This window comes from Fistularia commersonii, chromosome 19, assembly GCF_037954325.1.
Source record: "Fistularia commersonii isolate RoL2024-O1a breed Wild chromosome 19, RoL_Fcom_v1.0, whole genome shotgun sequence".
NCBI classification, from domain to species: Eukaryota; Metazoa; Chordata; class Actinopteri; order Syngnathiformes; family Fistulariidae; genus Fistularia; species Fistularia commersonii.
In genome coordinates, this window is record NC_141302.1 from 10,811,031 (window position 1) to 10,838,601 (window position 27,571).

The 27,571-nt window shown below is 41.5% G+C and overlaps 1 protein-coding gene across 4 annotated transcripts in view; it reads right to left on the reverse strand.

The window, feature by feature from the left end:
- The window catches only part of LOC147223697 (protein phosphatase 3 catalytic subunit alpha), a 75,424-nt gene that overhangs the window by 23,607 nt on the left and 24,246 nt on the right, over positions 1 to 27,571 (reverse strand). For all 4 annotated transcript variants that reach the window (XM_086165859.1, XM_086165857.1, XM_086165858.1 and 1 more), the window contains exons 2-8: positions 20,212 to 20,412; positions 8,431 to 8,555; positions 7,781 to 7,892; positions 6,999 to 7,144; positions 6,187 to 6,326; positions 1,758 to 1,835; positions 669 to 763 (exon numbers count right to left, since the gene is read on the reverse strand). In XM_086165859.1, coding sequence (XP_086021985.1) covers positions 669 to 763; positions 1,758 to 1,835; positions 6,187 to 6,326; positions 6,999 to 7,144; positions 7,781 to 7,892; positions 8,431 to 8,555; positions 20,212 to 20,412 — 897 coding nt within the window. The remainder of the gene's footprint in view (positions 1 to 668; positions 764 to 1,757; positions 1,836 to 6,186; positions 6,327 to 6,998; positions 7,145 to 7,780; positions 7,893 to 8,430; positions 8,556 to 20,211; positions 20,413 to 27,571) is intronic.

The following is a 27,571-nucleotide window of genomic DNA, read 5'->3' on the forward strand; positions in this document are numbered from 1 at the left end:
TGGCTTCACACAAACATTTAGAAACTACCTGAAAATCAATCATGCAAGAAAGCATGTAAGAGAGGTTTCCCTTCCAATAGTGTTTATCACCTCTCAATTTGGATGGTGAGAGGACTGACACTGGTGGGCTTGTCTGCTTGGGTTGAGCTACTTTTAACTAAAAACACAACAAGCTCAGCATAAACAGAACCAAGGGCACGTTCAGGATGGTGACTGCTGTCAACTGAACTACAGAGGGCTGGTATAGAAAACAGATGCTGCCAGAGCAGGAAACCTCTAAGAAGGACTGACAAAAGTGAGGGCTGCCAGGGCCTTTTTCCATACACATACATATTCTGAGATTGCATGACAGAAAGTGAAAAGGAGTCAGTCAACAAACTCCACCGGTAGCGTCATTTGTGGCTTTACTACATGTCAGCCAGCCAGCTTGCAGGATACCGCACTTGTATCCAGGTAGTCATTATAAAATGTCAAAATGACAGGAAAATTGAATATACCGCAATGCTGCTATATAAAGTTTTGCACCCATCCAGGGTTAAACACATGGTCTCTTCCCCAGAACAGGCTGCAATGTGTGTGAATCTATGTGTGTGATGCTTCCTAGAGGCACCTCATGAATGAAAGTGTTCATGTTAAAGCTTGATGACAATCCTTTTCCCTCTCCTTACCTTTGTTGTTGTAGACGTCCAGGTAGTTGGGTGCGGAGAAAATGGTTATAAGGGATGGGAAGCCAGTGGTCTGACTCTTTCTGTACATGCGATATCTGGTAAACAGAAAATGTCCAAATGAGAGCTATCATCACTTTACGTTACACTATTAGAATCGGCTGGCGCTTGTTGGCATTTGACCCTCGGGATATGATTAGGATTTTGTTCCCAAGCGTGTTTTCATGCCTGTTTGTCTTGTAAGCTGTTGCATCAGAAGAGGGACAACTTGGCGAAGCCACGGGAGAGTGAATCCCACTGTTGCAGGTGAAACATGCACTTGAGACCTGCAACAAGCCAACCACTGTGCTCTCAATCTTTGATCCGCCAAAAGGCCTGAGCTGGGATTGGCGGTTGGTATTCTTGGAACGGACTGAAACTTTAGGTAAACAGCAAAAACTGGGACCATTTATTTTGAGGCCTTCGTACCTTGTACCAACTGTTTGGATTCTAAGGGAGGCACTATTTGCAAAGTAAACACAAGTGAATAACATTGTTGCATGAGTGGTTTTATGTCAGCTTGGGGTAGAAACCTCATCTGAGACATGATGTTGTGTCCCATGTGACCACACTGTGGGAGTGCAATGGTAAACAACGGTGTGCTGTGCCTCCCACCACCTTGCCCTTGCCTGGAGGCAGATCAGCTTGACACAGCCACCCACCTGTCCATTCTAATAACAGGACTCCTCAAAGAGGGCTATCCAGTGCCTGCGATAGAAATCCAGCTGGCTCCTGCTATGCTATGATATTTATAAAGAGTTTGAGTGTGAGATAAAACACAAGGAAATCTTTGGGGCCAAAACAACTTTTTAAAACCCATTTTGGTGTCTGCATTAGAGTAGGCACAATTTTCTACTGCACTCAAACTGGTTTGCTCTTCATGCTGGATACACTTTCATTTTCCCAGATTAACATGACTTTCTCTTAAGGTTAAAACTCCACTGATTTTCCTGTCTCGCAGCAGCTCTCAGGAGAATGCTTTTCATGTGATGCCCTGAAGCGAATCACTGCATTGTGTCACAGTGTGATGGGAGAAGGACCACAAAAACTCACCCTGCATCCTGCGCTTCATGGGCCCGGATGATAGATAATAAATTATTGTGTTGTAGAAAGTCACAGACTGCCGGGTAGCTGCGGAGAGAGGAGACAAACACTTGCTTCACTCACACGTGAAAACTGGAGGTCATTATGGGCAATCAATATAGATATCAGTGAGTCAGAGGTATTCACAGAGATATAAAACCCTGAGTTCAAGCTCTAAAATTCAGCCACTAGGGCAGTTAACTCAAAAAGCTAATATTCTAGCAGTTTGATATACAATATTACTATATTATACATTATAAATAATAGTCTTGCATACCTTAACAATGAGACATGAATTCAAGCACAGAGGAAAGTAAAAAGGACCATTTTCATAAGCTGGATTTATTTCAGAATAGACTGAAAAAATGGCAAGAGTAAAACATTGGATAGTATCTCAATTTAAAAAAGTATGCCAGAGTTAAATGCTGGTGCTGACTTATTCACTCAATTATTCTTTAAACGTTTCTCCCCTTCAGCTCTGACTTCCACTGGAAACACTGAATGGTGCACTGCTGCCAGGCGTGTAATCTTGACCTCTTTTTAAAAAAAAAAAAAAAAAAGTGCGATCCAAACCACAGCACCACAGTGCCACAGAGGGCAGCCTGGAGCAAATGTGATTGACACGCCAGTGGATGCTGTGTAATGACCAAAGTGAGCGACGGCTCCCGAGGAACCAGTGACACCTTAGCATTGCTCTTGAGACACTGAGGGACTGCGGGAGGTCCCTATAACAATATAACAGGCTGACATAAAGGTCTGTCTAGTTCTGCAGAATCTCCAGAGGGTTTTGCCCGATTAAATGTCAGTCTGGGGTGAGTGTTGAGCACTGAGTGAGGTAGACCGATCAAATAATATATCATAAGTAGACAAATTCATTATAGTTGGTAAAACCAGTGCCAAACTGATTTTGAGTTTCTGTGTTTGTTTTTTAATCATATTCCCCACTCTGTTACAGGGCTTAGACAAAATACCTATGTAGCCATGTAATGGATTACTGCACTTTCAGTACACACAAAACATGGATATTGTGTACACACACACACAAACACACACTTAAAATCAGTAAACCATTATAAACACACTTCCCTGTCACGATTTTGACGGGCTGCTTATTGTGCATATTGAAGAGCCACAAGCTCTTCCTCACGCACTTTCTTATTATTCCCCATGTGGCTCGAGTTGACTGTCTAAGGCTGTCCATTCTACTCCTTGCTTTTCTGTATTGCTTTTATTTGTTTTTAACGTTAGAGAGCTGCCATGGTAATTTTCGTGAGATTGTTGTCATGCACAGTTGTATAGAGGCAGTAAATCTGTTTATTTTATCCCTCGAGATTACGCCCTTTACCGTTCACCATTCGGGGTAATAAATTTACAACTCAGCTTGCAGTGAATAAATACATAATTTATATTGTTTGCCTTGTTCCTATTTTATAATCAGCTGTAAATTCTTGAAAATTACTGATAATTGCACAATCGCTATTGAGTACAAAGAGCAGTCAAAGCACTGTAATCTGGGTTCTCCCAAGATTTCCCATTTTCCCATGTTTTTGGCCTTTTATCCACCGCCCCATCTGGTGCCGCTCAAGGCTCATGCATGCAATCTCCAAGACAGTTTAAACGATTCCTATGAAACTTCTTACACCCAGTACTGTCTGATCCTCGTTCTTATTGTTTTTCTGGGGATGCTGCCAAATTCTGATGCAGCGATGTAGGATTATTGATTTCTACACAATCTTATCACAATCCTATGCCTTGATTGATTTGCTTCATATTTTAGTCATGTTTCACACAGTTCTTCATTTAAGATATTTATGACCTGAAATGTTCACTTCCTGTGGCAGTCAGAGTGGATTATTGACTTTTTTTGCAAAATAATATATCCCAAAACATTGATGATTTATATGCTGCAACACTGTAGTTTTTCAACTGGCAAGCCAGTAGTGATGGCTGACTGATGGTGTGAAGGTTACCGTGATACATTCTGCTATTACCCCCAGCAGTGGTCAACATCACAGAAGAATAAGGTCATTACTAAACTTTTTTTTTTTTTAAACACATTTCTAATAATCAACACATCAAACCACAAGGAAATGTAACGTGTAGTCTAGTTAGTAAGCAGCCTTTATTAGGAGATTTTTTTTTCCCAGGTTTTAGATATTCTGTATTAATGTGTATGCAAGATTTGTTATTGGCATTTTATAAAATAAACAATTTCTCTTAACGGACCTGTTTACAGACATATGTGCATTTTAGATGTACCATTTATCGGCTAGATGGGTATAAAAGTGCTATATCTTTGCACATCTTTCATTGGAGCCTGAAAGGTTCATTTACAATCAGGATGCATGGTAACATGAGAGCATATGTTCCTGACAATTACAACAAACGTCTGCCCGCAGGGAATCAGGGTTGGGGGGAGCTATATTTCTTTAAGGACTGTTTTCTCACTTGATCTCCTGCGGCAGATGCAAATATAAAAGCCATATGGAGCCTTTCAGTCAACGGAATACATTTTGGTCTAGTTTGGGTTTTTTTTCCTAGTTTGAGTTCAGAGCATTTCCCATCTGTCCAATGGTAGGTCAGGTATGGTAATGAGTTCCATGGACTCCGTGACTGCTTGCGAGGCAAGGAAGTCTGTCATGAGTAATCTAAGCCTGGATGAAAGTGACAAAAATGATTTGAGGTGAATTTGTTTAGGGTGTTGCATCTATTACACATCAAAAAGTATAATTTCATGCCTAGGTTGTGCTCATAAAAGCACAATGAGTGTGTACCTGGTGTTGAGAAGAATAATTTCATGTTGCAAGAGAGGGGCCAGAAAGAAAGCTGATTTTTGTGCATGTGAGTGTATGTGTTTTTGTTTCAGTCAAACTTGGGCTGTCTTATACATCCTGAATGCCAGTGTGATGCCAATTAGCAGGCGTCCCCTGGGAAGACGAAGTGAAGGACACTGATGAAAACTCCGGAGGAATTTTGAACAAATGGCAGAAGGTTAACCGGGATGCTGGTACAACACAAACATGTGACAATCAACTGCAACGTCTGAGGTAAAAAGTCACATACTTGTCATTTCTGTCTGGCACTTTCAGACAAAATGAATGTAATTTGACTGTCTGGGTAAAATAAAGTCAGCACACAGAAAAGTGTCAGGGCTGGAACTTTTTCATAACCATTATTAGGAACTATATTAAGGCAGTAGCTATGAACCACCTGCAACAGAGAAAGAAAAAAATAAAAACAATGGCAGAAAATACATGTTAAGGGCCTCCGGGCATTTTGGACCATTTGTGCTGGCTTGTCCCTAACAGGAGAGAGCCAGAGAAGCATCACTCAGGCAATAATGAAGAGTGGGAGTGCCGAACACATTTTGAGGGAGTATGGAACCCTCCGGTAATGAGCCAGTTCATTACATTTTCAGACAGTGCAAGTGCTTGTGTTTGCATTTCCTTTGCTCAGTTACTCAGCTCAATTTAAGGTAATGTGGGTTCCATTAAAAACTGTCAGCAATCGCAGGAGTCTTTAAGGGGACTTTCATAAATACTTCCTATCAGTATTTTGCTGTATGTACATGTTGCACTCTACCAGGGTTGAGACCTTTTAGCATATAAGAACAAAAGTTAAAGTTATGACTTTTCTTCTTGACACAAAACTCACCTCCAGCTAAAGCAACTTATTACATTAATATATAATGAAGATGAACTGGACTGCAATGATTTCATTAATAGAACTTAAATATTTGAAATGTAGTCTTTGGTATATTATACAAATCAATTTAATTCACCAAATGTGTCAGTGAGGCTTATCTAGGGTAGTATTGAATTCATAACAAATTGATTTATTCAAAACGCTTTTTTTTCTGTTATTGGCATTGATTTTTGCTGGTGAGGTGATCAGTGGTCATCAAAATTTGTGAATTTGCACTTTTACACATGTAGTATAACGTGATAGTGAAGTAAAAGAACAAGATGGAAATAAGCACCAGCAATTAAGCCATTAAAGATGGGTAATCATAGTCAATAAGGGTGGAGATGATGCTAAACTCTTGAAATCAACATCTTTACTCCAATATTCTGCCTGTGTTATGAAGCTAAAGCTGGCAAATGCCTGCAATGTATTTTTAAATTCAGCCAAACGTAATTGGGGATCATTTTCCCCCCAAAGCATTCAAAGCAATAAATCTCAACCACCAGTTTTTCGCATTCCGCATTAAAATACAGCAAGTTGTTTTTATTTATATGGAAGCATTTTTTGAAAAGGGACAGCTTCATATGGAAGCGGTTATACAGACTCGACTCGAGTGAATGTAATCTGATGCTGTCGGTGAATAATCCAGCTGCTGTGTCTAGACTCTCAAAAGAAGAGGCCATGACCTGCAAACCTGCGGTCGCTAATTGCTCACCTGTAGAAATAGGAGCATCCTCGCACCGTGTTGTGTGTGAAATGCTCTTGGCTTTTCTCGTTCCCAAAGTCTTCCAGAGGGTCGGACCACAGCAGATCGCACATGGGCCCGTACGCTGGGGGCTCTTTGAATCTGTCTAACTGTGGAGGAGAGTGGATATGACACTTGTCAGCCTGTTTAACAAGGATTCACTACTGTGCCAAAAAATAAGTTTCAGCAGGATGCTGTGCAAAAGTTCATCTCAGAGTTCTCAGTTTCAGTTCGGGGGGGGGGGGGGCTTGTGCAGCCTTTTTTGGAGCGGAGAACATAAATGACTTTGCTCTCAGCTGGGGATCGCTCTTTCTCAAATAAAAGCTTGTGGATTTCTGGATGTACAGCCTGATGGACACTTCAATGGAGCTGATTCCATTATGCATGCCCTCTGATTGCGGCCACAAAATCCATTTGGAATTAATGAAAGCAGAACCTCGCTCTGCAATGTCTTTTAATCAGAGGGAAGGTGCAGACCACTGCTTCCGATCCCGCGTGTCAAAATCCTGATCGCCTCTTCAGAGGCTCTCGCACAGAGCAACTTCAGGTTATTATTTTTTTCTTCAACGCACATGACAAAAACAAATACCCTTTTTTCCTCATTAGCGCAGACTGAATGCAGAGAAATACATGAAGACAGGAAGCACTGATTATCAACAACTGCTCTGTATTTCCAAGAGCCATTTATGTTCACCTGCTGTTAAAACACACACACACACACACACACACACACTTTGGCTTAGTGAAATTTTAGAGAAAATAGTCTCAAATCAGACACATACTTTCCTGATGTCGTCAAGATTTGTGATTTCTGGAGACAGTCCTCCGTGTACACACAGGAACTGCTGGTTCATAAGTGCAGCCAGGGGAAGGCAGTCGAAGGCGTCCATACATGCGTCATACACCCTCTCTGAATACTTAATTCTACCTGTAATGTGGGGGGGACAAGGCAGGGAAGGGTAAGCGTGCCAAGTCAAACAACATTGCTCTCATACACTGGGCAGTGCACTGAACTGGGATGGAAAGGTTCTCCAAAGTGCCAAATAACCCCCAAAACGCATTTTAAAACAGCATCATTTTATATCTTCTTTTCAAACTCAGTCATGCAGTCCACAGCAGAGAGCTTTCAGTCAAGGGGCTGAACCAGACCCTTTATGGAGGACCAGGTCCATTAAAAAAACTGCAGGCTGCATCTTCAGTCGAGGGGAAAAATAGCAATTTAATAAGAGTTAATGTATAATTTAATGAATGATGATAATTTAACCTTTACGTCAGAATTGCATCCGTTACATGTTTGACATTTATTTAAAAGGGAGTGAGCCCGCATAGGTTTGTTTTTTTTTGCAGGTAAAACAAATTCTTCTTTCTATTAAAAAAAAAACAACAACACATTTGCCATGTGGCTGTGATAAAAAAGGTTCTTAAAAGGTCTTGAATGGCTTCTGAGGAAGGACTCAAGAGGCTTCAAGAAAGAATAATGTAGTCCATCCTCATGGCCCAGACTGGTCGGACTCAAATTGGTTGGGGAAAGGAGTGGGGTGTGAGGTACTGAGGCATTACTTACATTCTTGCTTAAATGTGAAATACTCTGTTAAATGTCTACATTCATGGTTCCCACGCAGCAAAAACAGTGTTTTGGGGTAAAGGATCTTTAAGGCCCACAAGTACAGCACACACTGAAACAGAGAAGAACAAACAGTATATCATAATAAAATGGAGAAAAAAAAAGAAAAGAAAAAAACAGAGGAAACACAAAAGCGTCAAGTGAAGCCCACTGTTGGGTTTATGTTGAAACATTCATGCAGAACATTTTGTGGCACAATCTGAATTTGCTTCAAGAGATGACAAACCTTCAGAGGGCAGGCATGGCTCCATTAAAGAATGTTTTATTAATAAAAGTATGCTGTGTGAAGAAGTGACGCAACAGCAGGAAACAAGAGTTAATTCCAACCTGTGTTTTTTGATTAAATAAATACATTATACCTCCCATGAACAATCTCCATCTTCAAGGATATAGGTCTTACAATAGCAATAGAGGCCACATCGAAGCTATAACAAAAGCTTATTACCACTCTATCGTCAGCCTGATTTCATCTATGCTCAAAGAAAGCTATTAATACACTCCGCTTCGGTTGGGCACATGGTGTGTGTCATACTTGATTAGGCCCTTGTGAAGATAGGAGGAAAAAAAAAAAAAAAAAAAGACAGACTTACTTCAATACTGAAATAACCTCTGTCAACATAGTCCCCCAGGAAAAGGTAGCGTGTGGATGCTGGTGATCCTCCTACTTCAAACAGCTTCATCAGGTCAAAGAACTGCCCATGGATGTCTCCACACACTGGAGGAAGACAGGGGGGAGCAACAGCAGCTCGTCAGGAGGACAGACATCTATTTTTACAGCTGAGAAACAGCAGATGAAAGCCTACAGAACACTGAGTACCAATTGCTTATTTCCATATTTCCAATCGTTCATGGAGTGCTCCATCAATGTACATTCTGCTGGTAAACACAAGATACGGGTCCATAAAGGACCGGGTGCATGTATTATCCTTGACTGTAAAATCTTGCCGCTGAGAAGGCCTTTCAAAATTACACAAACACTTTTTAATTAGTCTCTGTTATTAAACAATGGGAAATGTATTTGTCTAAATGCTCATGCATGCTTATAATTAAAAAGAGGCATCATTACAGAGTATCTACTGTCTGTGTAAAGAATTTGCAAAGAGAAGAACTGAGGATAACCGACGGTTTGTGCAGGACATGTCAAAAAACTGGTTTGTCAGGCTGTCAGTTCAATTTTGGGAGATATTCCAGTTTTAACCGTTTATGTAAGGGCAGGGTGGAGGACCTCTAATTCAATATGATATAAGTGTCTCACCCCCATTAAGATTAATGAACCTTGACTGACTTGGTTATCACAGATTTACTTTGCATTTAGTGCTGTTTCAAGTAAGTGCTTACTCAAAGACATTAAAAGCAGTCACTTTTATTCAATGGTTTGAATAACATGTAACAGGGAAAGGTTTAATTTGTTGACAAGAGCAAAAGAAAATCTGTCATTTTTGGTTGAACAACCTTCCTTGTGAAAACCACATGCCCTTGGAATATGAAGTAAGACCCAAGGGAATAACAACATTCAGTCCAAAACACATCAAATACATGAACATACAGAAAGGGCTGTTATGCATTACACCTGGGGTGCGCAATACATCGATCGCAATCTACCAGTCGATTCGAAAATGTAATGCTGGTAGATCGCATGACATAAAAAAAAAAAAACAGACGTCAGCTATCATCCATCCTGTCACTTGATTGATAGACAGGCCAGCCGGTCAGATGACATCTGATTTTTTCAGACACTGAGGTCACTGCACATGCACAAACAACAGCGCTGTGTGCAGCAAAAAGTTACCTCCAATTTTTAGCCCTCGTTTTTTTCTCTTAAACTTAAGAAATAGTATAAAATGAGTGGGAGAGCTGGACCAAGTAAGAAAACAAAAAATTATCACTTTCATACGAAATTGGAGGAATCATGGAAACTACGACATGAACATCCCGCCAAAAAGCGAGCTAAGAATGAGAAAGGTGAAAGAACTAAAATCCCAGTTATCCAGACAGCAGTCATTTTCCACACAACATACTTCAAAAGCGAAAGCCGCGACCGAAGCATCGTTCCGGGTGAGTCACTTCATCGTTAATAAGGCTGGCTGTAAGCAGCTACTGTCCGGACTATTCATCCCTGGCTGACTCAATTCAGTGCAAGTCATCAGAGTGAACTTGGGCAAGGTACATTAACATTCATTGTAAATATTAAGAATGTTTGCATTTCTGTTGTGGGTAGATCATTTTGACTTGGTCATTTTATATGTAGCTCGCATGCTGAAAAAGTGTGAGCACCCCTGCATTACACAAGTGGTAGATGGTGGCTTTACGCTGACCTTTTCCAAAGGCACTACCAAGCCAATGGGAGCCTCCGTATTCTGACCACGACCAATGAGAATGGAGCTAAACGGAAGTGCCTCCTCCTTTTGTTCGAATCCCACATCATTTACAAGCAGGCTGAGTCAATGGTCGCATAGGTAATGAAACCCAGAAAAATGACCACATGCTTAGCGCAATGTTTACGACGGTAATAAAATGGACACATTCATACAGCTAGATACTGGACTTTTACCCAACCCAGGAGAGGGAGAACTCTTAAGTCCTAATTTCTTAAAGATCACCAAAACTTGAGGTAAGAGGAGCAAGAGAGACAAGTTTTTTTTTGTTTGTTTGTTTGTTTGTTTGAGTAATCAAAATGAGCAACAATTCAGCATGAGATATTACCTCAAAATATTTCAGTTAGATAAAAATGTAACTAATTAGTTAGCAATTATAAGACAATCACAAGGAAGGTATAAGAAATCTAGGATCATGATTCAACTGATGAATTATTGTGATTCGATAATATTAGTAATTTGACCCTGAAAATAGAGGGGTACAGTCAATGATTCAAATTGCTGCACACTTGCTTTATTGGCATTCAATAATTGTCTTGTGGTCACGACTGATTCTGAGGCTAAATACCCAGTGGCTGATTGGTGTGCATCATATCGAGGCCAATACAACTCTGAGAAGATGAAGTAGGAGGATATATCACGGATTACATACTGCACTTTATCAACGACAAACTTCAAGTTTTAAAGACGTAAAATTAAATACTGCAGTGCACTGGCTTTCTTATATAAAATAGCTGTCAAATATGGTAAGGTATCATAAGTTCTGGCTTCAGGACACATTTCCATGCCTTGCCTTTTCACCACATCCTCATAACCTTGAGGTGATTTCACTGGCAGACAAGAGTCTTCTGAACACACCTTGCTTTGCCAAATGCACTAAAAGTTCATTGGTTGAAACCCAATGGAAAACGTTCAGTTGTGTCCGTGGCCTGGCTTCTCGCCGGATCTGCAAACAGACAATGGCTTGGAAGGGCTCATCCTGATATTGCTGGCAGGCTTTTGCTTCACTTGAATTCCCTGGAACACCGGTGAGTTGTGCTCAGTTAAGTACGCTCTGTTCTCTTGGCTTGCTTTTCTATTTATGCTATAGGACGACTAGTAGCGTGGCAAGCACACGTTGAACAACATCTGGGGAGAGATTTGACCTCAGCGTGTCCACATCACCCAAAAAAACAAAACAAAAAAAAAAAAAAAAACCCTAAGCCAGTCAGTATGGATTAGTTTCCTGGAACCTATGTGACCCCACGCTCTATTACCCCCCTGGGAGTCCAAAAGAGCATGGGTCGCTGGTGCCGTGCTGCTTAACTGCCTTTGAATGACAGCGCACATTGACGGTGGTCTGATTAAAGATTCTTGGCTCGTTTTTTCAGTTTCCCTCAAGGTTGGTTACACCAGTACTCCTGACATGTTGATTGCTACATTTAATCATCCGTAATGTAAAAGATACATTCTAAACATAATCTAATGGCACAGGACCTTTTAAGCAGAGAATTAATCCTTGATGAAAACAGCAATTAGTACAATTGTTTTCATGGCTGACTTGAAGCCTCTTCAGAACAATTTTTAAAAGCCACTTTTCCTTACCTGGAATCTGCAATGAAGACAAAAGCAAAATCATAACAGCAGAGGTAAGTGTGGCCTTTTCAGGCAATCTGCTAATTAAGCAAATAACAGGGTAAATAGATTGAAATGGATGTGAAAAGCGGTCACTGCGACACACCGCTGTTTGTGGCTTTATGAACTTTATCTGGCGGTATTACAATGAGGGCCGGTGTCTGTTAGAGAGACACCCAATTAGAGGGAGCACGACAGGCATTGGAGAGCAATTATCTGGAGTTACGAGCCCCAAGAGACAGCTCCTAGAATCAGCTCTCCTCGGCTGTATCGTAAACCTCTGCTTTACCATTTGCCTTTTTATTAAACCCACAGCGTGTAACAGTTTAAACCCACAGTAGGGAGAAGAACTTCAAAAAGAAGCACTTTTTTACATCCAGATTCAAAGAATCCCTCTCTGGATCAATTTTATTGCACTCACTGAGAGCGGGGCTGTATCTATTCTTTTTTATTCATTTTTCAAATCATTTTCAACTTTCCTGGAATATTAATTTCTTGGTCCAAATGGCTCAAGGGGTGCTCAGATAAATACATACCAAGCCATTTATGATTGTATTGCTATTTTGCATCAAGTTGCTTCAAATCAAGTTTTTCTGAGAGGAGCAGCAGCACTCTCTGTAGTTGTAAATGTTACTTGCTGCAGGACGTGACTCTTCTACGAAGCCAAGGTCATAGACCATATTTCCATTTATCCAGTTCGCCCTTTTCCATATCGGGCTCTTATCTGGAATATCTAAATATAAAAAAATCTATGTTGTAACTTACTAACATTTGTTCTTTCCAAGGAGCTTACAATATCAATCTCCCAATAAACTGAAACTTTTTTTCATTACAAATTACTAACACCATATAACCAAATATCACATTTCTATCAAAATATCTATTTTAAGCAGACTATGCCTCCAGTCCTTTTGACAACTTGTTTGTTGTGTGTGTGTGTGTGTGTGTGTGTGTGTGTGTGTGTGTGTGTCACAAAGGCTACGTAATCAAACAGTTTGAATGAAACATCTGGAGTGACAGTAAAACATGCACTCCTCTGCAAAACTACCGGTATCTTGAAGATATGTCAAGCATGTTATCAAAACCATGTGAAAGTAATATTTAGCTGATAAAAAGCCTCAAATTCTGCATCGGGGGGCAAGGATTTCGGGATTCAAATTTCCATTAAAATACCAGTATCTAACTTAGATGGAGGCTCATTCAAGTGAGGCAGCACTGTTTGTGCTTCCCCTTCCAGCAAGGCACTCAAAACCAAAACATTCTGAATTAAAGTAACAATAAAGACTACTTTAGAGCTCAAAAGTAAAGAATTGCTAAAATCCCAAACATTTCCTCTGATGGCCAGTAGATTGATTTTACCAAGATGAAATTCAAACAAATTTACAAGAATTTATTTTCACAATAAACACTTTCCATGTTAGTGCATAGTCCCAATATCTCGTACCAAAACAAGTTAGTTTTGGTTATGTTAGAGTATGACATTTGATTACAATTGTTTTTGCAAGTAGCAACAGTTGGGTCCCCCTCAAACTGCTAACCAAATATGGTGATGATATATACATATTTCACAATAAAATGCCACAACACATGTTTGTCAGGAAAATGTTTGATTTATGTAATTAACGGAGGTATTCACATTTAAATGTTGAGAGGCGTTGAAAGGGTAAAACAGGAGAACATTCCTATTTTGCACTATCAGGAATCATGATGTCTCAGACTCATCTTGCTTCTTCCAGTGCTAATATAGTATTTTCTACATAAACACAACTATCAATATACAGCCCTGTGAAGCCCTGTATCTCTGAGAAAAAGCCCTGAGCTGCAGCTGACCTGATAAAGGCCCTTTGTGGGAATCACCAATGGCAACAATACAGCCAATCCGTTGTGTAATAACAAGCAGATGGATGCAGTAAGCAGGGGTTCTGAAAAATCATATTTCACAGCGCCTAAAGCAAAACTACCATGAGCAATTACTGTAGAAAGTCTGGTGTTTACAGCTCGTCAGTAGAATGTCGTGGTGAGATTCACACCACAACCATGAGCGTTCTTGAAAATAATCTCCGAGGAATATAAAATCTCTTTTTTTTACGCCAGTGCTGCAGGCGGGGATTCTACCAAGGGACTAAGAGGCTGCAATTTCACCTGAAGCCCATGTCAAACACAACCATGTGTGGGAGGACTGCACCTCCAGCTGACCTTTTAGAACCCTGTCATTTGCTGGCGATGGGGACAGCAGGAGGGGGTGGGGGCAATGATGAAGGTTCAATTACTGTCCAAATAGCCTCGGCACAATAGACAATGGGTAGACTGGTCCTCTTATATACGCGAGAGCGGTCGATACAAAAGCAAACAGAGATGCTAAAACAGCTCACTCTCCAAGCTACACCTCGGCTTTATCATGGCAAAACACGATCCATCCGTCATTCCGCTTCACTACACCTGCGGAGGCGCTTCACTCCCCCTCCTCGTCGCACAACACACAAAAACGAGGTGAGAACCAAAGCCCACATAAGAAGAGCAGGTGGGAGTAAATTATCTGGAGTGAGAAACAATTCGTTCTGACCATCTCCTGCTTGTGCACTAAAGTGATCTGCCCGAGTAGCAGTGTTTCAGCAAGCAGCAGCTACTGAGTGGGCGGTGGACGTTACACAACCTGGCTTCAGAACCTACACAGGCCACTCCAAAGGCCCCGCTCATTGAGCAAGAAAAATCCGGGGTGAGACAAACTGTGCCGCATCATGTTTTGATTGAAGCCGGATGAACAAAACACCGCAGTCCGGGGTTTATGACACAAACATTCGGCAAAGAAAGCAGTCACATGAACCTCCAAGCAAGGCGGCTAATTTATTACAAGTAAAGATCTTGTTTTTGAATTCTCTGGAAAAAAATCTTGTCTAAGTGATACTAAAAAAGTAAATTCACCTGGAATTGTTTGTAATCAAGATTGAAAAAAGAAAAGAAAAAAAAAATATATATATATATACATATATATACACACTGAGCATTAGATGTGGACTCAAGATACTATCCAAAATAAACATCAAGGGTTTGTGTTTGCATGTAGCTCTAGCTGCTTCGTCTTCACCTCAGTCAAGTGTGTTCAGCAGAGTCGTGTTGGGTGTCTGATTAACACTGTTGACCCTACCTGGCTAATTCAGGACTTAAAAAGCCTGCCATCACTAATGCATTAAACATGCGCGCAGTTCACACACAGGCGACATGCTAGGGGGGCTCTAGTCGTCATGGTGTGAATGAAACAAACCGTCATGTTTGTTGGTGCCTGCAATTTTCTTCAGACCTACTTGGGAGCAGAGTGAGACGCCCCCAATCCTGCTGTGCATCAGCCAGGGCATCTCGGAACACAGATGTGAACAGATTGAACAGAAAAAAGGTTCTGGAAAAGCCATGGTGTAGAGATATATTTTTCTAATTAATCAGTTGGCAAAAAAAACATGCAAGGAGCCACTCCAACCATATTACTTCAACTGCCCGGACCTGCAGATTTGTGCTGTACAACATTCAGAAAATCAGACCCGACCTGACCCACAGCTATTGGTTCAGGCCATGGTTATCTCTCGCCTGGACTACTGCAATTCCCTCCTAGCTGGACTACCTGCTTGTGCAATAAAACCACTGCAGATGGTACAGAATGCTGCAGCATGGTTGGTATTCACTCAACCCAAAAGGGCTCATGTTACACCTCTGTTCATCCAGTTGCACTGGCTACCAGTAGCTGCCAGGATCAAGCACAAGGCCCTGACCCTAGCATTCAAAACTACCTCAGGAACAGGTCCAGCATATTTGAACGAAATGATAAGACCTTATGCTCCCGGCAGAGAGCTGCGTTCCTCTAATACAAATCTAAGGCAAAACTGTTCTCAGTTCTACTACCGCAGTGGTGGAACAAACTTCCAGAAGCAACAAGACTAGCATCATCTCTCTCAACCTTCAAGAAACAGGTAAAAACTGTTCTCTTTCAGGACTTTTTACTGCGCTGATGTCCTAGATCTGGTTAGGCAGCAAGTTAGGCTATGCAGTGTGTGTGTACGTTTGTGTATGTCTTGTCAAAAAAACAAAACAAAACAAAAAAAAAACTCACTAACCCAAGCTTACTGTTCTCTATATTTCCTGTGCATCGTGTATTTGCAGTCCCTAAGTCCTCTATTGTAAGTCGCTTTGGATAAAAGCGTCTGCCAAATGTAATGTAATGTAATGGTTATGATGGCATATTTAACCCTCTCAGGCTCAAATTAAGTTGTGGCGTAATTAGCTAAGTAGCATTTAGCTGTCGCAAATCTGCAACATCTGCCTGGAGAGGGTTAAACTGGTGATTAAGTGGCGGGGGCCAAATTAACACTACCATGATGAACAAAAAAAAAATAATTGTCTGAAAACATTTTGATTTATATATATACTTTTTCACTGCTGAGATTCAAATTCCTCACTTAGGCAATTTCCCCCTTGGGAATCAATAAAGTAATTCTGATTCTTGGTACTGCTGTTGAGAAGTTCTCCCCAATAGCAAATAAATGACAATTACACAAATTCAGTGAATGACCAAAAAAGGATATGGCCTTCGAATTAGTTTTAAGAACTTCCTAACCTCCTGGCTTGCACTCACTAGAACATGATATTGTACATGACGGTAGTGAAACGATAAACAGAGAGGACTGTTCGCTTCAGACCTTGATTTTTGAGCAGTGAGGGCCAGGCACAGTTTCACTCCAGCAGAAATCAGAAACACAATGCTGCTTCTTTTCTTTTTATTTATTAATATACTTAACACCGGATCAGTGAATATGTGCTGTGTGTGTGTGTCTTTCTAAAGCAAAACAATCAATACTGCTGCAACTAGCTGCAATATCGTCAGAAGTAGAACGAGAAAAAAAAAAGCATTTACTAGAGGAAAATAATTAGCGATTCAAAAAGATAAAATATGCTCAAGGTGTGCAGCTTAGAAAACAGAGCCTGTTTAAACAAGGTCGATTGTGTGCTCAGCATTAGAGCTGTTTGCAGAAAATGTGGCTGGCGCAGTTCTGTCTATTCTTTTGCCCGGTTTGGTTTAATGCCCCTGACATAACCTTAATACAATAATATCGGACCCTGCCCATTCTCATGTCTCCCTGCACAGACAGATGAAGCTCCCACTGCAAGACTATTGCATAAAAGCCTTTTGGAAAGGTTTAATAGACCTGTGATGCTGGAAAAAAAAAACTGCCATTTTCATCAAGGTCTTTGTTAGACCTTTAGACTTGTAGCCATAGTTTCATGAAATCCAAGGTCTTTCCCTCACTTGGAATATACAACTTTTTAGTCCATACAAGTCTCGAATGTCAATATTTTATGAAACATGTTTTTATTATCAAATTCTAGAAGTGGGGGGGGGGGGGGGTGTCACAAACATCGGACAGACCAAGGACCTTCACGTGTGCATGACCAGGTGCTCAGTATGTGTTGCCCAGTGACATGGCTCTGGTGATGGGTAACTTGTACGAAGGCCACAGGAGCAGCTTGTACTCAGAGGCCTAAGCCAGTATTGTTTCGTCACACCCCTCCCACCATAAAAAAAAAAAAACCCACCTGCCATCTGGCCTGACCAGGAAATGACTGTGTGAGAGAAGCTGAAAAAAGGCAGGGTGATGGAAGGGTAGTGGACACGTCACGCTTCTTTGCATGTATGATAAATATTTACATACTAATTTGCTGACCGTGTGTGGTGCTGAACTCAGGGTGTGTTAACAGGCTTGGGGAGCGAGAGAAACAGATCCAGAGCGTGACACGGAAAGATTAAACATGGCAGACTGAGGGAAGAGAAACAAAGACATGTTTATAGAGGATCGTCTGTGTTCGGGAATGTGCAGGAGAGGGAGACGTGGCAGGAGCATGGGCAGAAATCCTTGTTGAAATGGACTGCTGAGTGGGAGATGGGTTGAGACAGAGGTGTTGAGTGGGAGGGAAAGAAGTGCTGCCACCCTTGCGCACACACACACACACACGCACACACGCGCACCTTGGCTTGCATAGAGAAGATGTCCACTGTTTCTATATTACACAACAAAGGAATCAGTGTCACTGCACCTACAATCCGACTGGAGATTCCCTGCTTTTACAAGATCGCTGTGGGAGCACATTTCCCCGCTGCAAACTTAAGCAATTCGGGTAAAGATAGGAAGTGGTCTTTTTCTGTGCATCTATTGGTCGATTAATGCTGCTTGACTGCATCTTACCACATATCTGATCACTCTTCTCTTACAGTGTGTGTTCTTGTCCTTATATGTATGAAACGCTGTCACTTTAAGGGATATTTTTTCCTCTCAGCTCCAACAGAGTTTAAAAAAGGCTTTCAAAAAGGCTCTCAGGAAGATCAGAGCATTTACATATCAAGCACCATAGAGAGGTGGGGAAAACAAATTACACCATAATATTCTGAAGCCCTTTTCAAAAAAGAATTTTGGTGAAAAATCGCAGTGATGGCTTTGGTATGGGGGTGAGGGGGCTGAGATACGCAACACACAAACTGATTCCCTGGTATAATTTCACTTTTATTCAATTTAAGAGGGTTGTTACTGCTGCCACATTTTAGCTAGATATCTGACAATTTCCTGGCCGCTATCTTGTTACTGCTTTCCAATTTCAAACAGATATACAGCTTTTCTCGCTCACTTTCAGGACATTTCTAATTTTCAGTTATGCAAACATAAAGATCACGATTTTACAGGTAATTGTACTGGCTAAACTCTCCTCAACAACTGGACAATACAGTCTCCTGGCATAATGGCGCCAGTAACATAGGACAAGGGCTGTGAATTTATTCATTTGATTAATTTAAATATGACAATAGTCCAAGTTGGCCTATATATTTGGGAATAATCTTGTCTGAATGAATGAGAGGTTGCCATAGATCCCTCGAGGAGGTCTCTGATTAACACAAGATCAAAGAGGCCTCATTGGAAAGTCTAATGGAGGAACAGGGCACTTGACCAGGAAGAAAGGCGGCAGAGGATGAGTGTGTGAATAATATGCATCCGCAATGCTGCTCGTTCAGCGCACCCCTGCTACGTGGCATGTTCACCCCCCCAGTGCAAAAATGAGTGGAAAACCAGAAGCAGAAGAACAAATATCAAATGGAGCGCTTTAGATGGATGACACTGGCAGACGGATGAGGTAAAAGCTTCTCCTCGGGTTAGCAAATACTTACAGTCAGATGAATATCTGGGGAAAAAAAAAAAAATGCAGCCTCATATCTGCTTTTTCTGTGTCAGAAGCAACAGCATTTTGGTTCTTAGAGAAGTGATTGAATTTAATCTGCGCCTTCCTTAAAATACATTTCTATAGCCGGTGGCTGCGTGGCCCGCATAGAGGCCGGAGGCAAAAGGACTGAGTCAATAATATGTCTCCACTTATACAACGCTTTCACACCTTGCAGTTTCGAAGCGCTTTACAGTGGATGTCACATTCACCACACACAGGCACACACGCACCCCAATGGCGAGAGCTGCCCTGCAAGGTGCTAACCAGGCCATTGTGAGCAACTGGGAGATTCGGTGTCTTGCCCAAGGCCACATCAGCATGCTGACAAGAGGAGCCGGGAATGGAACCGCCAACCTTCAGATTGGAGGGATTCCTGCTCTACAAACAGAGTCACAGTCACCCTCGGAAAAGAAGGAATGTTACATCGTAAAAGTGATTTAAGCAAGCTGCCCTTCCCAGTTACTCTACTGTATTGAATATAAATAATACATAAAGCAAAGGCCCGTAAATTCACTTGCGATTTGGACCCATTGTGGTTTCAGCACTGGCTCTCTTGCAAGGAGTAAAATGAGGGGTGGAATCGGAGGATTAAGTCAAAAATGGACAATCACTTGTCGTGAGTTAAACCAATAGATAACACACAGGCTTGCTTTATTTACAGTCTTGCCATCAGTTTTTCCTCTGAGAAGCTAACTGCATTCTAAATTAATAGCTGGGTAGATTTTTTTTCCCCACATCAACAAGATGATAATACGACTGAATATTCACTTGACACCTTGGCCGGGCGGTAAGATGACACATACACAAGAATCTACACTAAAAAAGCTCAGAGCAGAAACGCTCAGTCCAATTTTTCACATGCATGGCAGTGACAGGCACCTGAATGCAGCATTGAGTATAAACAGTGTAATTAAAATACTCCTAATTAAAATGTTGTCTGGCTGTGTATCTGATGGGATTTTTCAGACGTGAGTAGATTGACGATAATATTGGTTGTTTTTTTCCCCCCTCTATTATCCATTTAGCTACATATTGCATTAAATTGCTGAGTGTGAAGGCAAATCAGCCACCGGTGATGTACCAATTTATGGGTGGGAGCATCCTGGCAACATGGTGTAATGTGTGACTTACCCGTCACAGGGGCTTCGATGTCCAGCAGGTTCTTTTCTGAATGCAAGATGGAGGCCCCCTCCCCTATGAGCCGGAGGGCCACAGCCTCCTCCACGCGGCCCTCCTTGGTTAGGTGCGCTTTCAGCACATCCACTTTGGGCTTGCCCTCGCTGTCAAACACTTCTTTAGCGGTCAGTCGGTGACTGGGGGGGAACGGGACAGCTGCAGGGAACAAGAGAGAAATGTATTTTCAACCACGCAGTGCTTGAATATGCTTTTCCAGACTTCTGAGGAGACACAGTAAAAGCCACATTACTGAGTAAACAACACTGAGCAGTTTGATTAGCAGGTGCTTTGTACCTTCTAGGAGACTGACTCCCTGCAGGGAGGAGGGAGGCAATGTTCACTCCCTGCTTACAGGCCCCTCGCTGATAAAATTCCACCTGATTTCTGTTATGATCAGTGACTGATTCCATTTCCAGTATTTAGAACAGACCTAAACTCTGTCTGACTTGCTTGTCTGTGTTCGAAGGCAGGAAAAGCAATTACGCAGAGGAATTAGAAATCAGTCTTTCATCTCACAAAGTCACAATAATAAACTTATTATTCTGCAATGTGTCACTTGCAGGTCACTAGCACTTTATTTCAACATGTTCCATCTCATGTCCATGATTCCTATACATTTACAGAATACAATTTTTCAATTCTATTTTTCTAGTCACAATGATTTAGGAGTAAAATGAATTACATTTCTGTGAGCATTTCTTGGAGCATGATGAAAATAAGGTAACTTAAAACCTCCCAGTAAATTGATTCCTTGTGTGTTGGGCTGTTGCTTTTTTTTTTTTTGAAAATTGTTATCTTTGAATAGGCATCCAGACAAAGGTAACAGTGCGGTCTTTTGAAAATTCTCTCCCTCTCTCCCGGTGAATTTTACCAGTTTAGTTTCAAAATATAAAGGAAAATGTCACAGGTATAAACAGTGAACTTGAAATTGGCTCAAGATTAGTGGGGAAAAAAAAGTAATAAAATCAATAAGATCTGCCCTAAACTGGATATAGATTTCCCATCATTCTGTGTAAGATTCTTATCTTGGAAAGACATTTACAAGAAAGAAACTTAAACTCCTCCCTTCTGTGTGGTGAAATCCTACTCTATTTGTGCCGTGTCTTCATCACTTGGCTGCTGGACACTATGTAGCCCCTAAAGCCCGCCCATGTCTGAGCCTCCGCTACCTGGGAATCCCAGGCTCTGTGGACCAACAACAATGAGAATCACTGGTTTCTGTGATGTGGTCCTGGCTACACCCGGCAAGACACACACTGTGGGATGGTCTACTGGAAGACTTTGAACAGGAACTAACACTTCCGTAATATTTCAATCATAAGAGACTGTGCAGTCCACAGAGTTTATTTGGTGGTAAATAAGACACGCAGCGGGGTCTTTCTTCATTATTAACCATGTGTTCTCTCCATCTATTTATTTGGTTGGGAGAGTGCATGTTAATGAACACACATGAGACATGCATGTAAACACTCCGGATTGTAGCCAAGGGCTAATTTGCATCCGTTGTCCCACAGTTGCGCTCACATACACACTCTCATTAATCCTGACCTATTGTACATGTTTTTAGTGATAGGGGAAACCAGTGTAAGAGGAAACCTACGCAGAGAGAACATGCAAACTCCACACAGAAAGGCCCCATCAGGCCCGGGGATCAAACCCGATACTTTCTAGCTGTGAAACCCGTGCACTAACCGCTGCGCTACCGTACTGCAGATCCGTTATTGGTCATTTGACTTGTGGCCTCTTAGCCATGAAAATATATCGCTGTAAGTCTGAATAAAGATCTAGAATGTCAAATTAAAAGCAAAACAAAAAACAAATCAAACATTTCATGAATATCTTAAAAGGGATTCCCCGACCCAAGTTCCATGCAGACCCCAACCCCCACACCCCTCTTCGAAAATATTTGAGCTGCAATTAGTCAGCTGCAGATTTGAGATTGATTTTGAGCACAAGTTAAGAAAAATTTAATTATAACAAAGCATCAACATTTGACATTTGTGATCTACATAATATTGATCCTCATAATATTGATACTGTGCAGTATTGATCTATGCAGAGTTACGGAAAAATTGAATTGTCTTTTTTCTGAATTTATTCATATGAATGATGAATAAAAAGCATTACGCTGATGAAAAATGAAAGCAATTCTCCGAAGTCCCGTCACCTTGGATACAGCTCGGCTATCCAAGTGCGTGTATTTTTTTAAAAACACTGAACTTTCCAATCTAATCACCGCATTAACTAAAAAAAAAAAAAAAAAAAATAGATGGTGCACACATGTTCTTTCAATCCCCTGATGACGGCATTCCTTCCTAACAGCAGAGGTACAAAAGGGGAATTATATAAACCGACTCTTGGGGTGGATGCCCCATTTAATCAATTGACCACCATCACACTTTAAAAATAAGACATGGCCATAACTGACATCCACTTGCAGACTTTGCACAGCATACAGGTGTGACTAATGCACTAAGCTTGCCTGTATGTGTGCGCATGTGCGCACTCGCACCCTCATCGTAACATCCATCCCTCTGAAAGGTGTCGTCAGTTGTAATCAGACCTGGACTTTGGTGTCACACTGCGCTAAGTGACAAATGATATTTGCTGCAGCCCACACCTCCAGTATTTAAAGCTTTCGAACAGGTGGAGGTTAAAACGACACCTTTTGCCAGCTTTGCACACATGAATCAGCAGGTTCAGTGAAATGATGATTTCATGCAGGGACTGAAGAGTTAAGCTTTCTTCTGCGGCAATGGAAATGACACACATTCTCTGCGCTTGTTCCAAAGTGCACTGCTTTATCCGGTACTGATAGAATATTAGGGCTGCTAGATCCAAACAAGATAAGAAGATACTGAGTACTGATAGTACGTCATGATTTTTGAGTTGGACCAGAACTCTGGCACTAATGTCTACCTCTATATAATAAGCTCCGAAATCTCCATTCTGTGCCTGGCAATGAGGTTAGTATTGTGCCGTTTCAAACAACTGCGGAAAATCTATTGGTTTAGCTCACGGGGGACGCAGGAAAAACCGAACTGCTTGCATCGAAACCCCTGCTATAAAATACATCCAGCTCTGTTTTAGCTGAGTCTGCGCGCCAAAGATCCACGTCTTAAAATGGCCTTCATGTGAGCTATATTTCTGCCAGTACAAGGGGTCTAAACCTCAATATCAGACTTATGTTCCCATTCGAGTATCTGGGGCATTTATAAATCCCCATCAGATATAGAGTTACTCAAGGCCCCAGGTTGGCCTCCCCGCAGCACCTGCTGTGCAACTCTAGCCAGAGGTCCGGGCCTCGCTGCTTCTGACTTGAGCATTAACAACGCACATGCAGACTTCTGCTGGACCGGAAATGCACCACATTTTACTTTTGTGTGGTATACTCAGGCCAGCGCATGTCCTTTACCCCCCTAAAGTGCAAGATTTGGAAATGGACAAGAGCATAATACAGGTTTACTTACAAAAATGTGCAAAAATTACTGCCCTGATTAAAATGAAAATATTATTTTAAATACTGAAAATATTAATGCCAGTAATATGAAAAACATAATGCCTACAACACATCTAATGAGTACAAACTATCTGTATCTTTCCACAATACATGGTTAATAATTCATCATGAATCAATTTATCATCCTTTACCCCAGTGTGTGTGTGTGTGGTTGGGGGGGTTCAGCTGCTCAGATAGTTGTGATGAAGCACGGAGGAGAAAAAAATAAATAAATTTTTAAGAAGAGTTTGGGAACCAGTGCCCATCCCTGATAATAGGATAGAGAGAATTCTACACCCCTGAGGATAAATGCTGAAGGGTTTTCTGGAGAGGACGGATGGGAAAACCCCATATGAGGCTGAACAACTACTACTTTCACTGAGGAGTTTTTGTTTTCACCCACATTTGAGTATCTGTCTTTGATTACAAAACTATGGGCTCAATCTTTCAAGGAAAAAAGAAACAAAAACATGCACATGGAGGGATACACTGAGGGCCAGAGAAGAGACCAGGTGAAACTGGCCAAGTAGAAAGTATGGCATCATATGATATCGGTAATATCATGATGCCTTGAAGCCACAATGGATATATGCTGATGTGTGTGTGGTGGCTTTTTAATAATTATTATCGTTCCATTTTTTAAGACAGTGGTGGTGAGAATGTACACATTAAATTTGTGAGAATGGAAAAGATGGTTAAGAGAGCTCTTGTCTGGTTTAAATATGCTCACCCTAATCCTGTACCTAAAAACATCGACCCAGCACCGTTTCACATGCACATCTGTGCATGTGACTCAACCCCATGGCAGCTTTTGACTTGAACTCTACTGCACACCTGTGGAAGACAGCTACTCCTGCTTCTGGTACTCCGAAACATCAGCGGAGCCATGAATGTCTCCCACTGCAGTGACATAACGCAATTCTAAATTCAAAACACTGTAGGATAATATTATTGTTCACAAAAATAACCCAAGTGAAAGCTGTGCTTGTTGGTGCGCTGGCAACCTATACACATGCCATCCTAACATTTCCTGCGGCCAGGACTGTGGAAACACTGAACTTTCCCCTTGTGGAATTTATAACAGCACGCTTATTAACAGCAGTAACACTTGCCTCTGCCAAACATTACATGGCACAACATAATGGCAGCTTCTACGCACTGGAGAAGAAGAAAAAAACGAAAATAGGTGTTTCTCCCATGACAAGTACAATGTAGTGCTCAACAAATCCAGATACAGATGAGGTTAACAAGTCGAGTACTGAGGCCAGATCCGGTCCTTTCTGTGAACTTGTGAAGTGTCAAATGTAGTGTTCTAGCAGTAAATAAAAACAATCTTTACAGCACCATGCAGCTGTTCCTGCATTAGCGTTTGGCTAAAACATCTTACAAGCCCATTTTCTCCCCTGCAACAGCATCTGTGCATTCCATTACGGCAATTTTTGATTATTCTGTATCTATTTGTTCTCACTGTGGCTTTATGTCTGTGAAGGAGCACAAATGGCCCCATGGCTCTCTGCCTGGAACTCAACTGAGACGGTAAAAGGTCTCCATTAGCTGTTCACTTTTGCCTTCATTAATTTGACGATTTCTCCACTCCTTTCTGTTATGTAACATGGAAATTGCACGGGAGCCTTGAGTCTGGCATGAGACAAAAAATAATAAAAGTGTGAAAGAGGGTCAGAAATAAAAAAAATGAAATGTGCCTCAGATTCCTACCTGGTTGGCTTTATTTAATAAACTAGAACATTAAACTCTGTTGGTGATCAGCCAGACTACAAGCTACATTGTGGAGTTTTGTGTCTAACAAAGCCTCTAATTGAAATGATTCTGGTGGCAAACATTAAGAGGTGACTCCTGCAACATCGGAACCATAATGCACCCTGCTAAAAAACCCTTGAGAGACAGTCTTGAAATGTTCGGGCTGATGTGGTTCGCAGCTGATCAGGTGTCTGTGGGATGAGACAGCTGGAGGCAGGCCGTCATACAGCACTGGAGTGATCCGCTTAATTGATGACATTGAACCTGGCTGTTGCAGAGCTCAGCGGGCAGGTGCTGGCTTCATTTACCGGGGGAAAATAAGGTCCGATGCCCGGCGCAGCTCGTTCACACTGACACATTTCCTACACATCTTCGTCCTTCCCTGCTTTTGTCAGATGTCAAAACCAAATGTAATAAAAGTTTAATGTACAGTACAAGCCCCAGCCCAGGCGCCCACAGGTCACTGACAGCATGTCCTCTAAGGCAGAGGTGGCATTTATGCAGGAAGAGGCTAATTAAAGTCAGCCAGTTCATCTACATTTTGCCTCCAGGTAAGTGCCAGTACGTAAGACGACAACCCTTTATCTCGGTCGTGGGTCTCCCTTCTTGACGCTGTGTGCGGCGGCTGATTGCTATGACTTGCACCGCTCCGACCACAGCGTTTCCGACGGGGTGGTGCAAAACACACTTTGGTACACTAACTCTTGTCTCTGCTGTATCTGTGCTGACTCGATTCATCTGCGTTTAACACCAATCGACATGCTGTTAGAGCAGTTGAGCCTGAAAGTTAACTTTCAAAAATACGAAATGTTAAGGATAGAAAATTAATATCGGCTCGCTTTCAATAAAACATTTGGCGGCCAAGGACTATGGAAAGAAAGAGAGAGCGAAAGGAGGGGAAACATTTTGATTTCAAGGAAGGATGGACAAGAAGCAAAAGATGTGCTTTTAAAGTAAATAAAGTAAATAAGTTTTAGTTACCGCAATGTTACACACTTTCCCAAAAGGCTGTATAATTTCAACTGACCGTTGTTGTTCAAATGTGATATTAAAGAAATGTTTATCTGAACATTGTAATTCTCATTTTGACTGAATATCAAATGAATGACACTCATGTTTATTGTGACATGTACCAAACAAATATAGTCTCTCCAGAATTAAAGAGTAGGATGCAGGAGGGGGGGGGGGGGTTCTGCAGCACCACATTATTCCTTTTCTTTGTTGTTTTTTTAAATCATATTTTGTGGTAATGCTTAGAGCTTGTGCCACTCCTGACCAAACATGAACCTTTTTTTTTTTTCTTTTTTTTAAACCAACAAACACAGGATCGTCAAGAGGCATACAGCTACCTGATATCACCTGCCGCTGGATGCGATTAAGCCAATATTAAGCCACAGCTGCCTGTCTGGCAAGAACAACAGCTTATAATAGCTTATTTTAATTTTCATTGCTAGTAAATTCAAATCCTGCCATGCACAGCATCTTTCCATTGGAGACTAAATTGATCCCCAAGAAACCGCTGACAGGACTTGTCAGTGCGGGCAAGGCTGGGGTTGTCACTGCCCACGACGGACAACCCCACCCCCCCATCCCCCGCAGCAGACAAGCCACCGTCCGCACCAGCTTTCTCCTCCCTTTAGACTCTGCATGACCAGTAGAAATCTCGGCAACACTGACAGGGAGCTGAAGCAGAACAAAGATTTAGAACTATGCAAGAGTAAAAAGGGCAGTTTATAAAAAAACGCAGAATACCAGAGGTAATTTGACTGCATTTTATTGTGTTACTACAAAGAAAGAAAAAAGCAGTGGAGATCCTGATCTAAAGCTTGATAGCTTTGCTTTTTTATGCTGTACAAAATAGCAGCCTTTTTTCCCCTTGATCCATTTGCCTTTTCAAAATATGCTCATTGCGCTTTTTATTCAGAGAAGCGAGGTAAGTGGCTGGCAACACAAGCAAGATCCCGTTGTAATGAATCAAGTGGAAACTCACTATCTGATCAAACCGCACATAAATACGCTGCCAGGTAAGACAGCGCCGCAGAAGTGGAGTGGCACGCG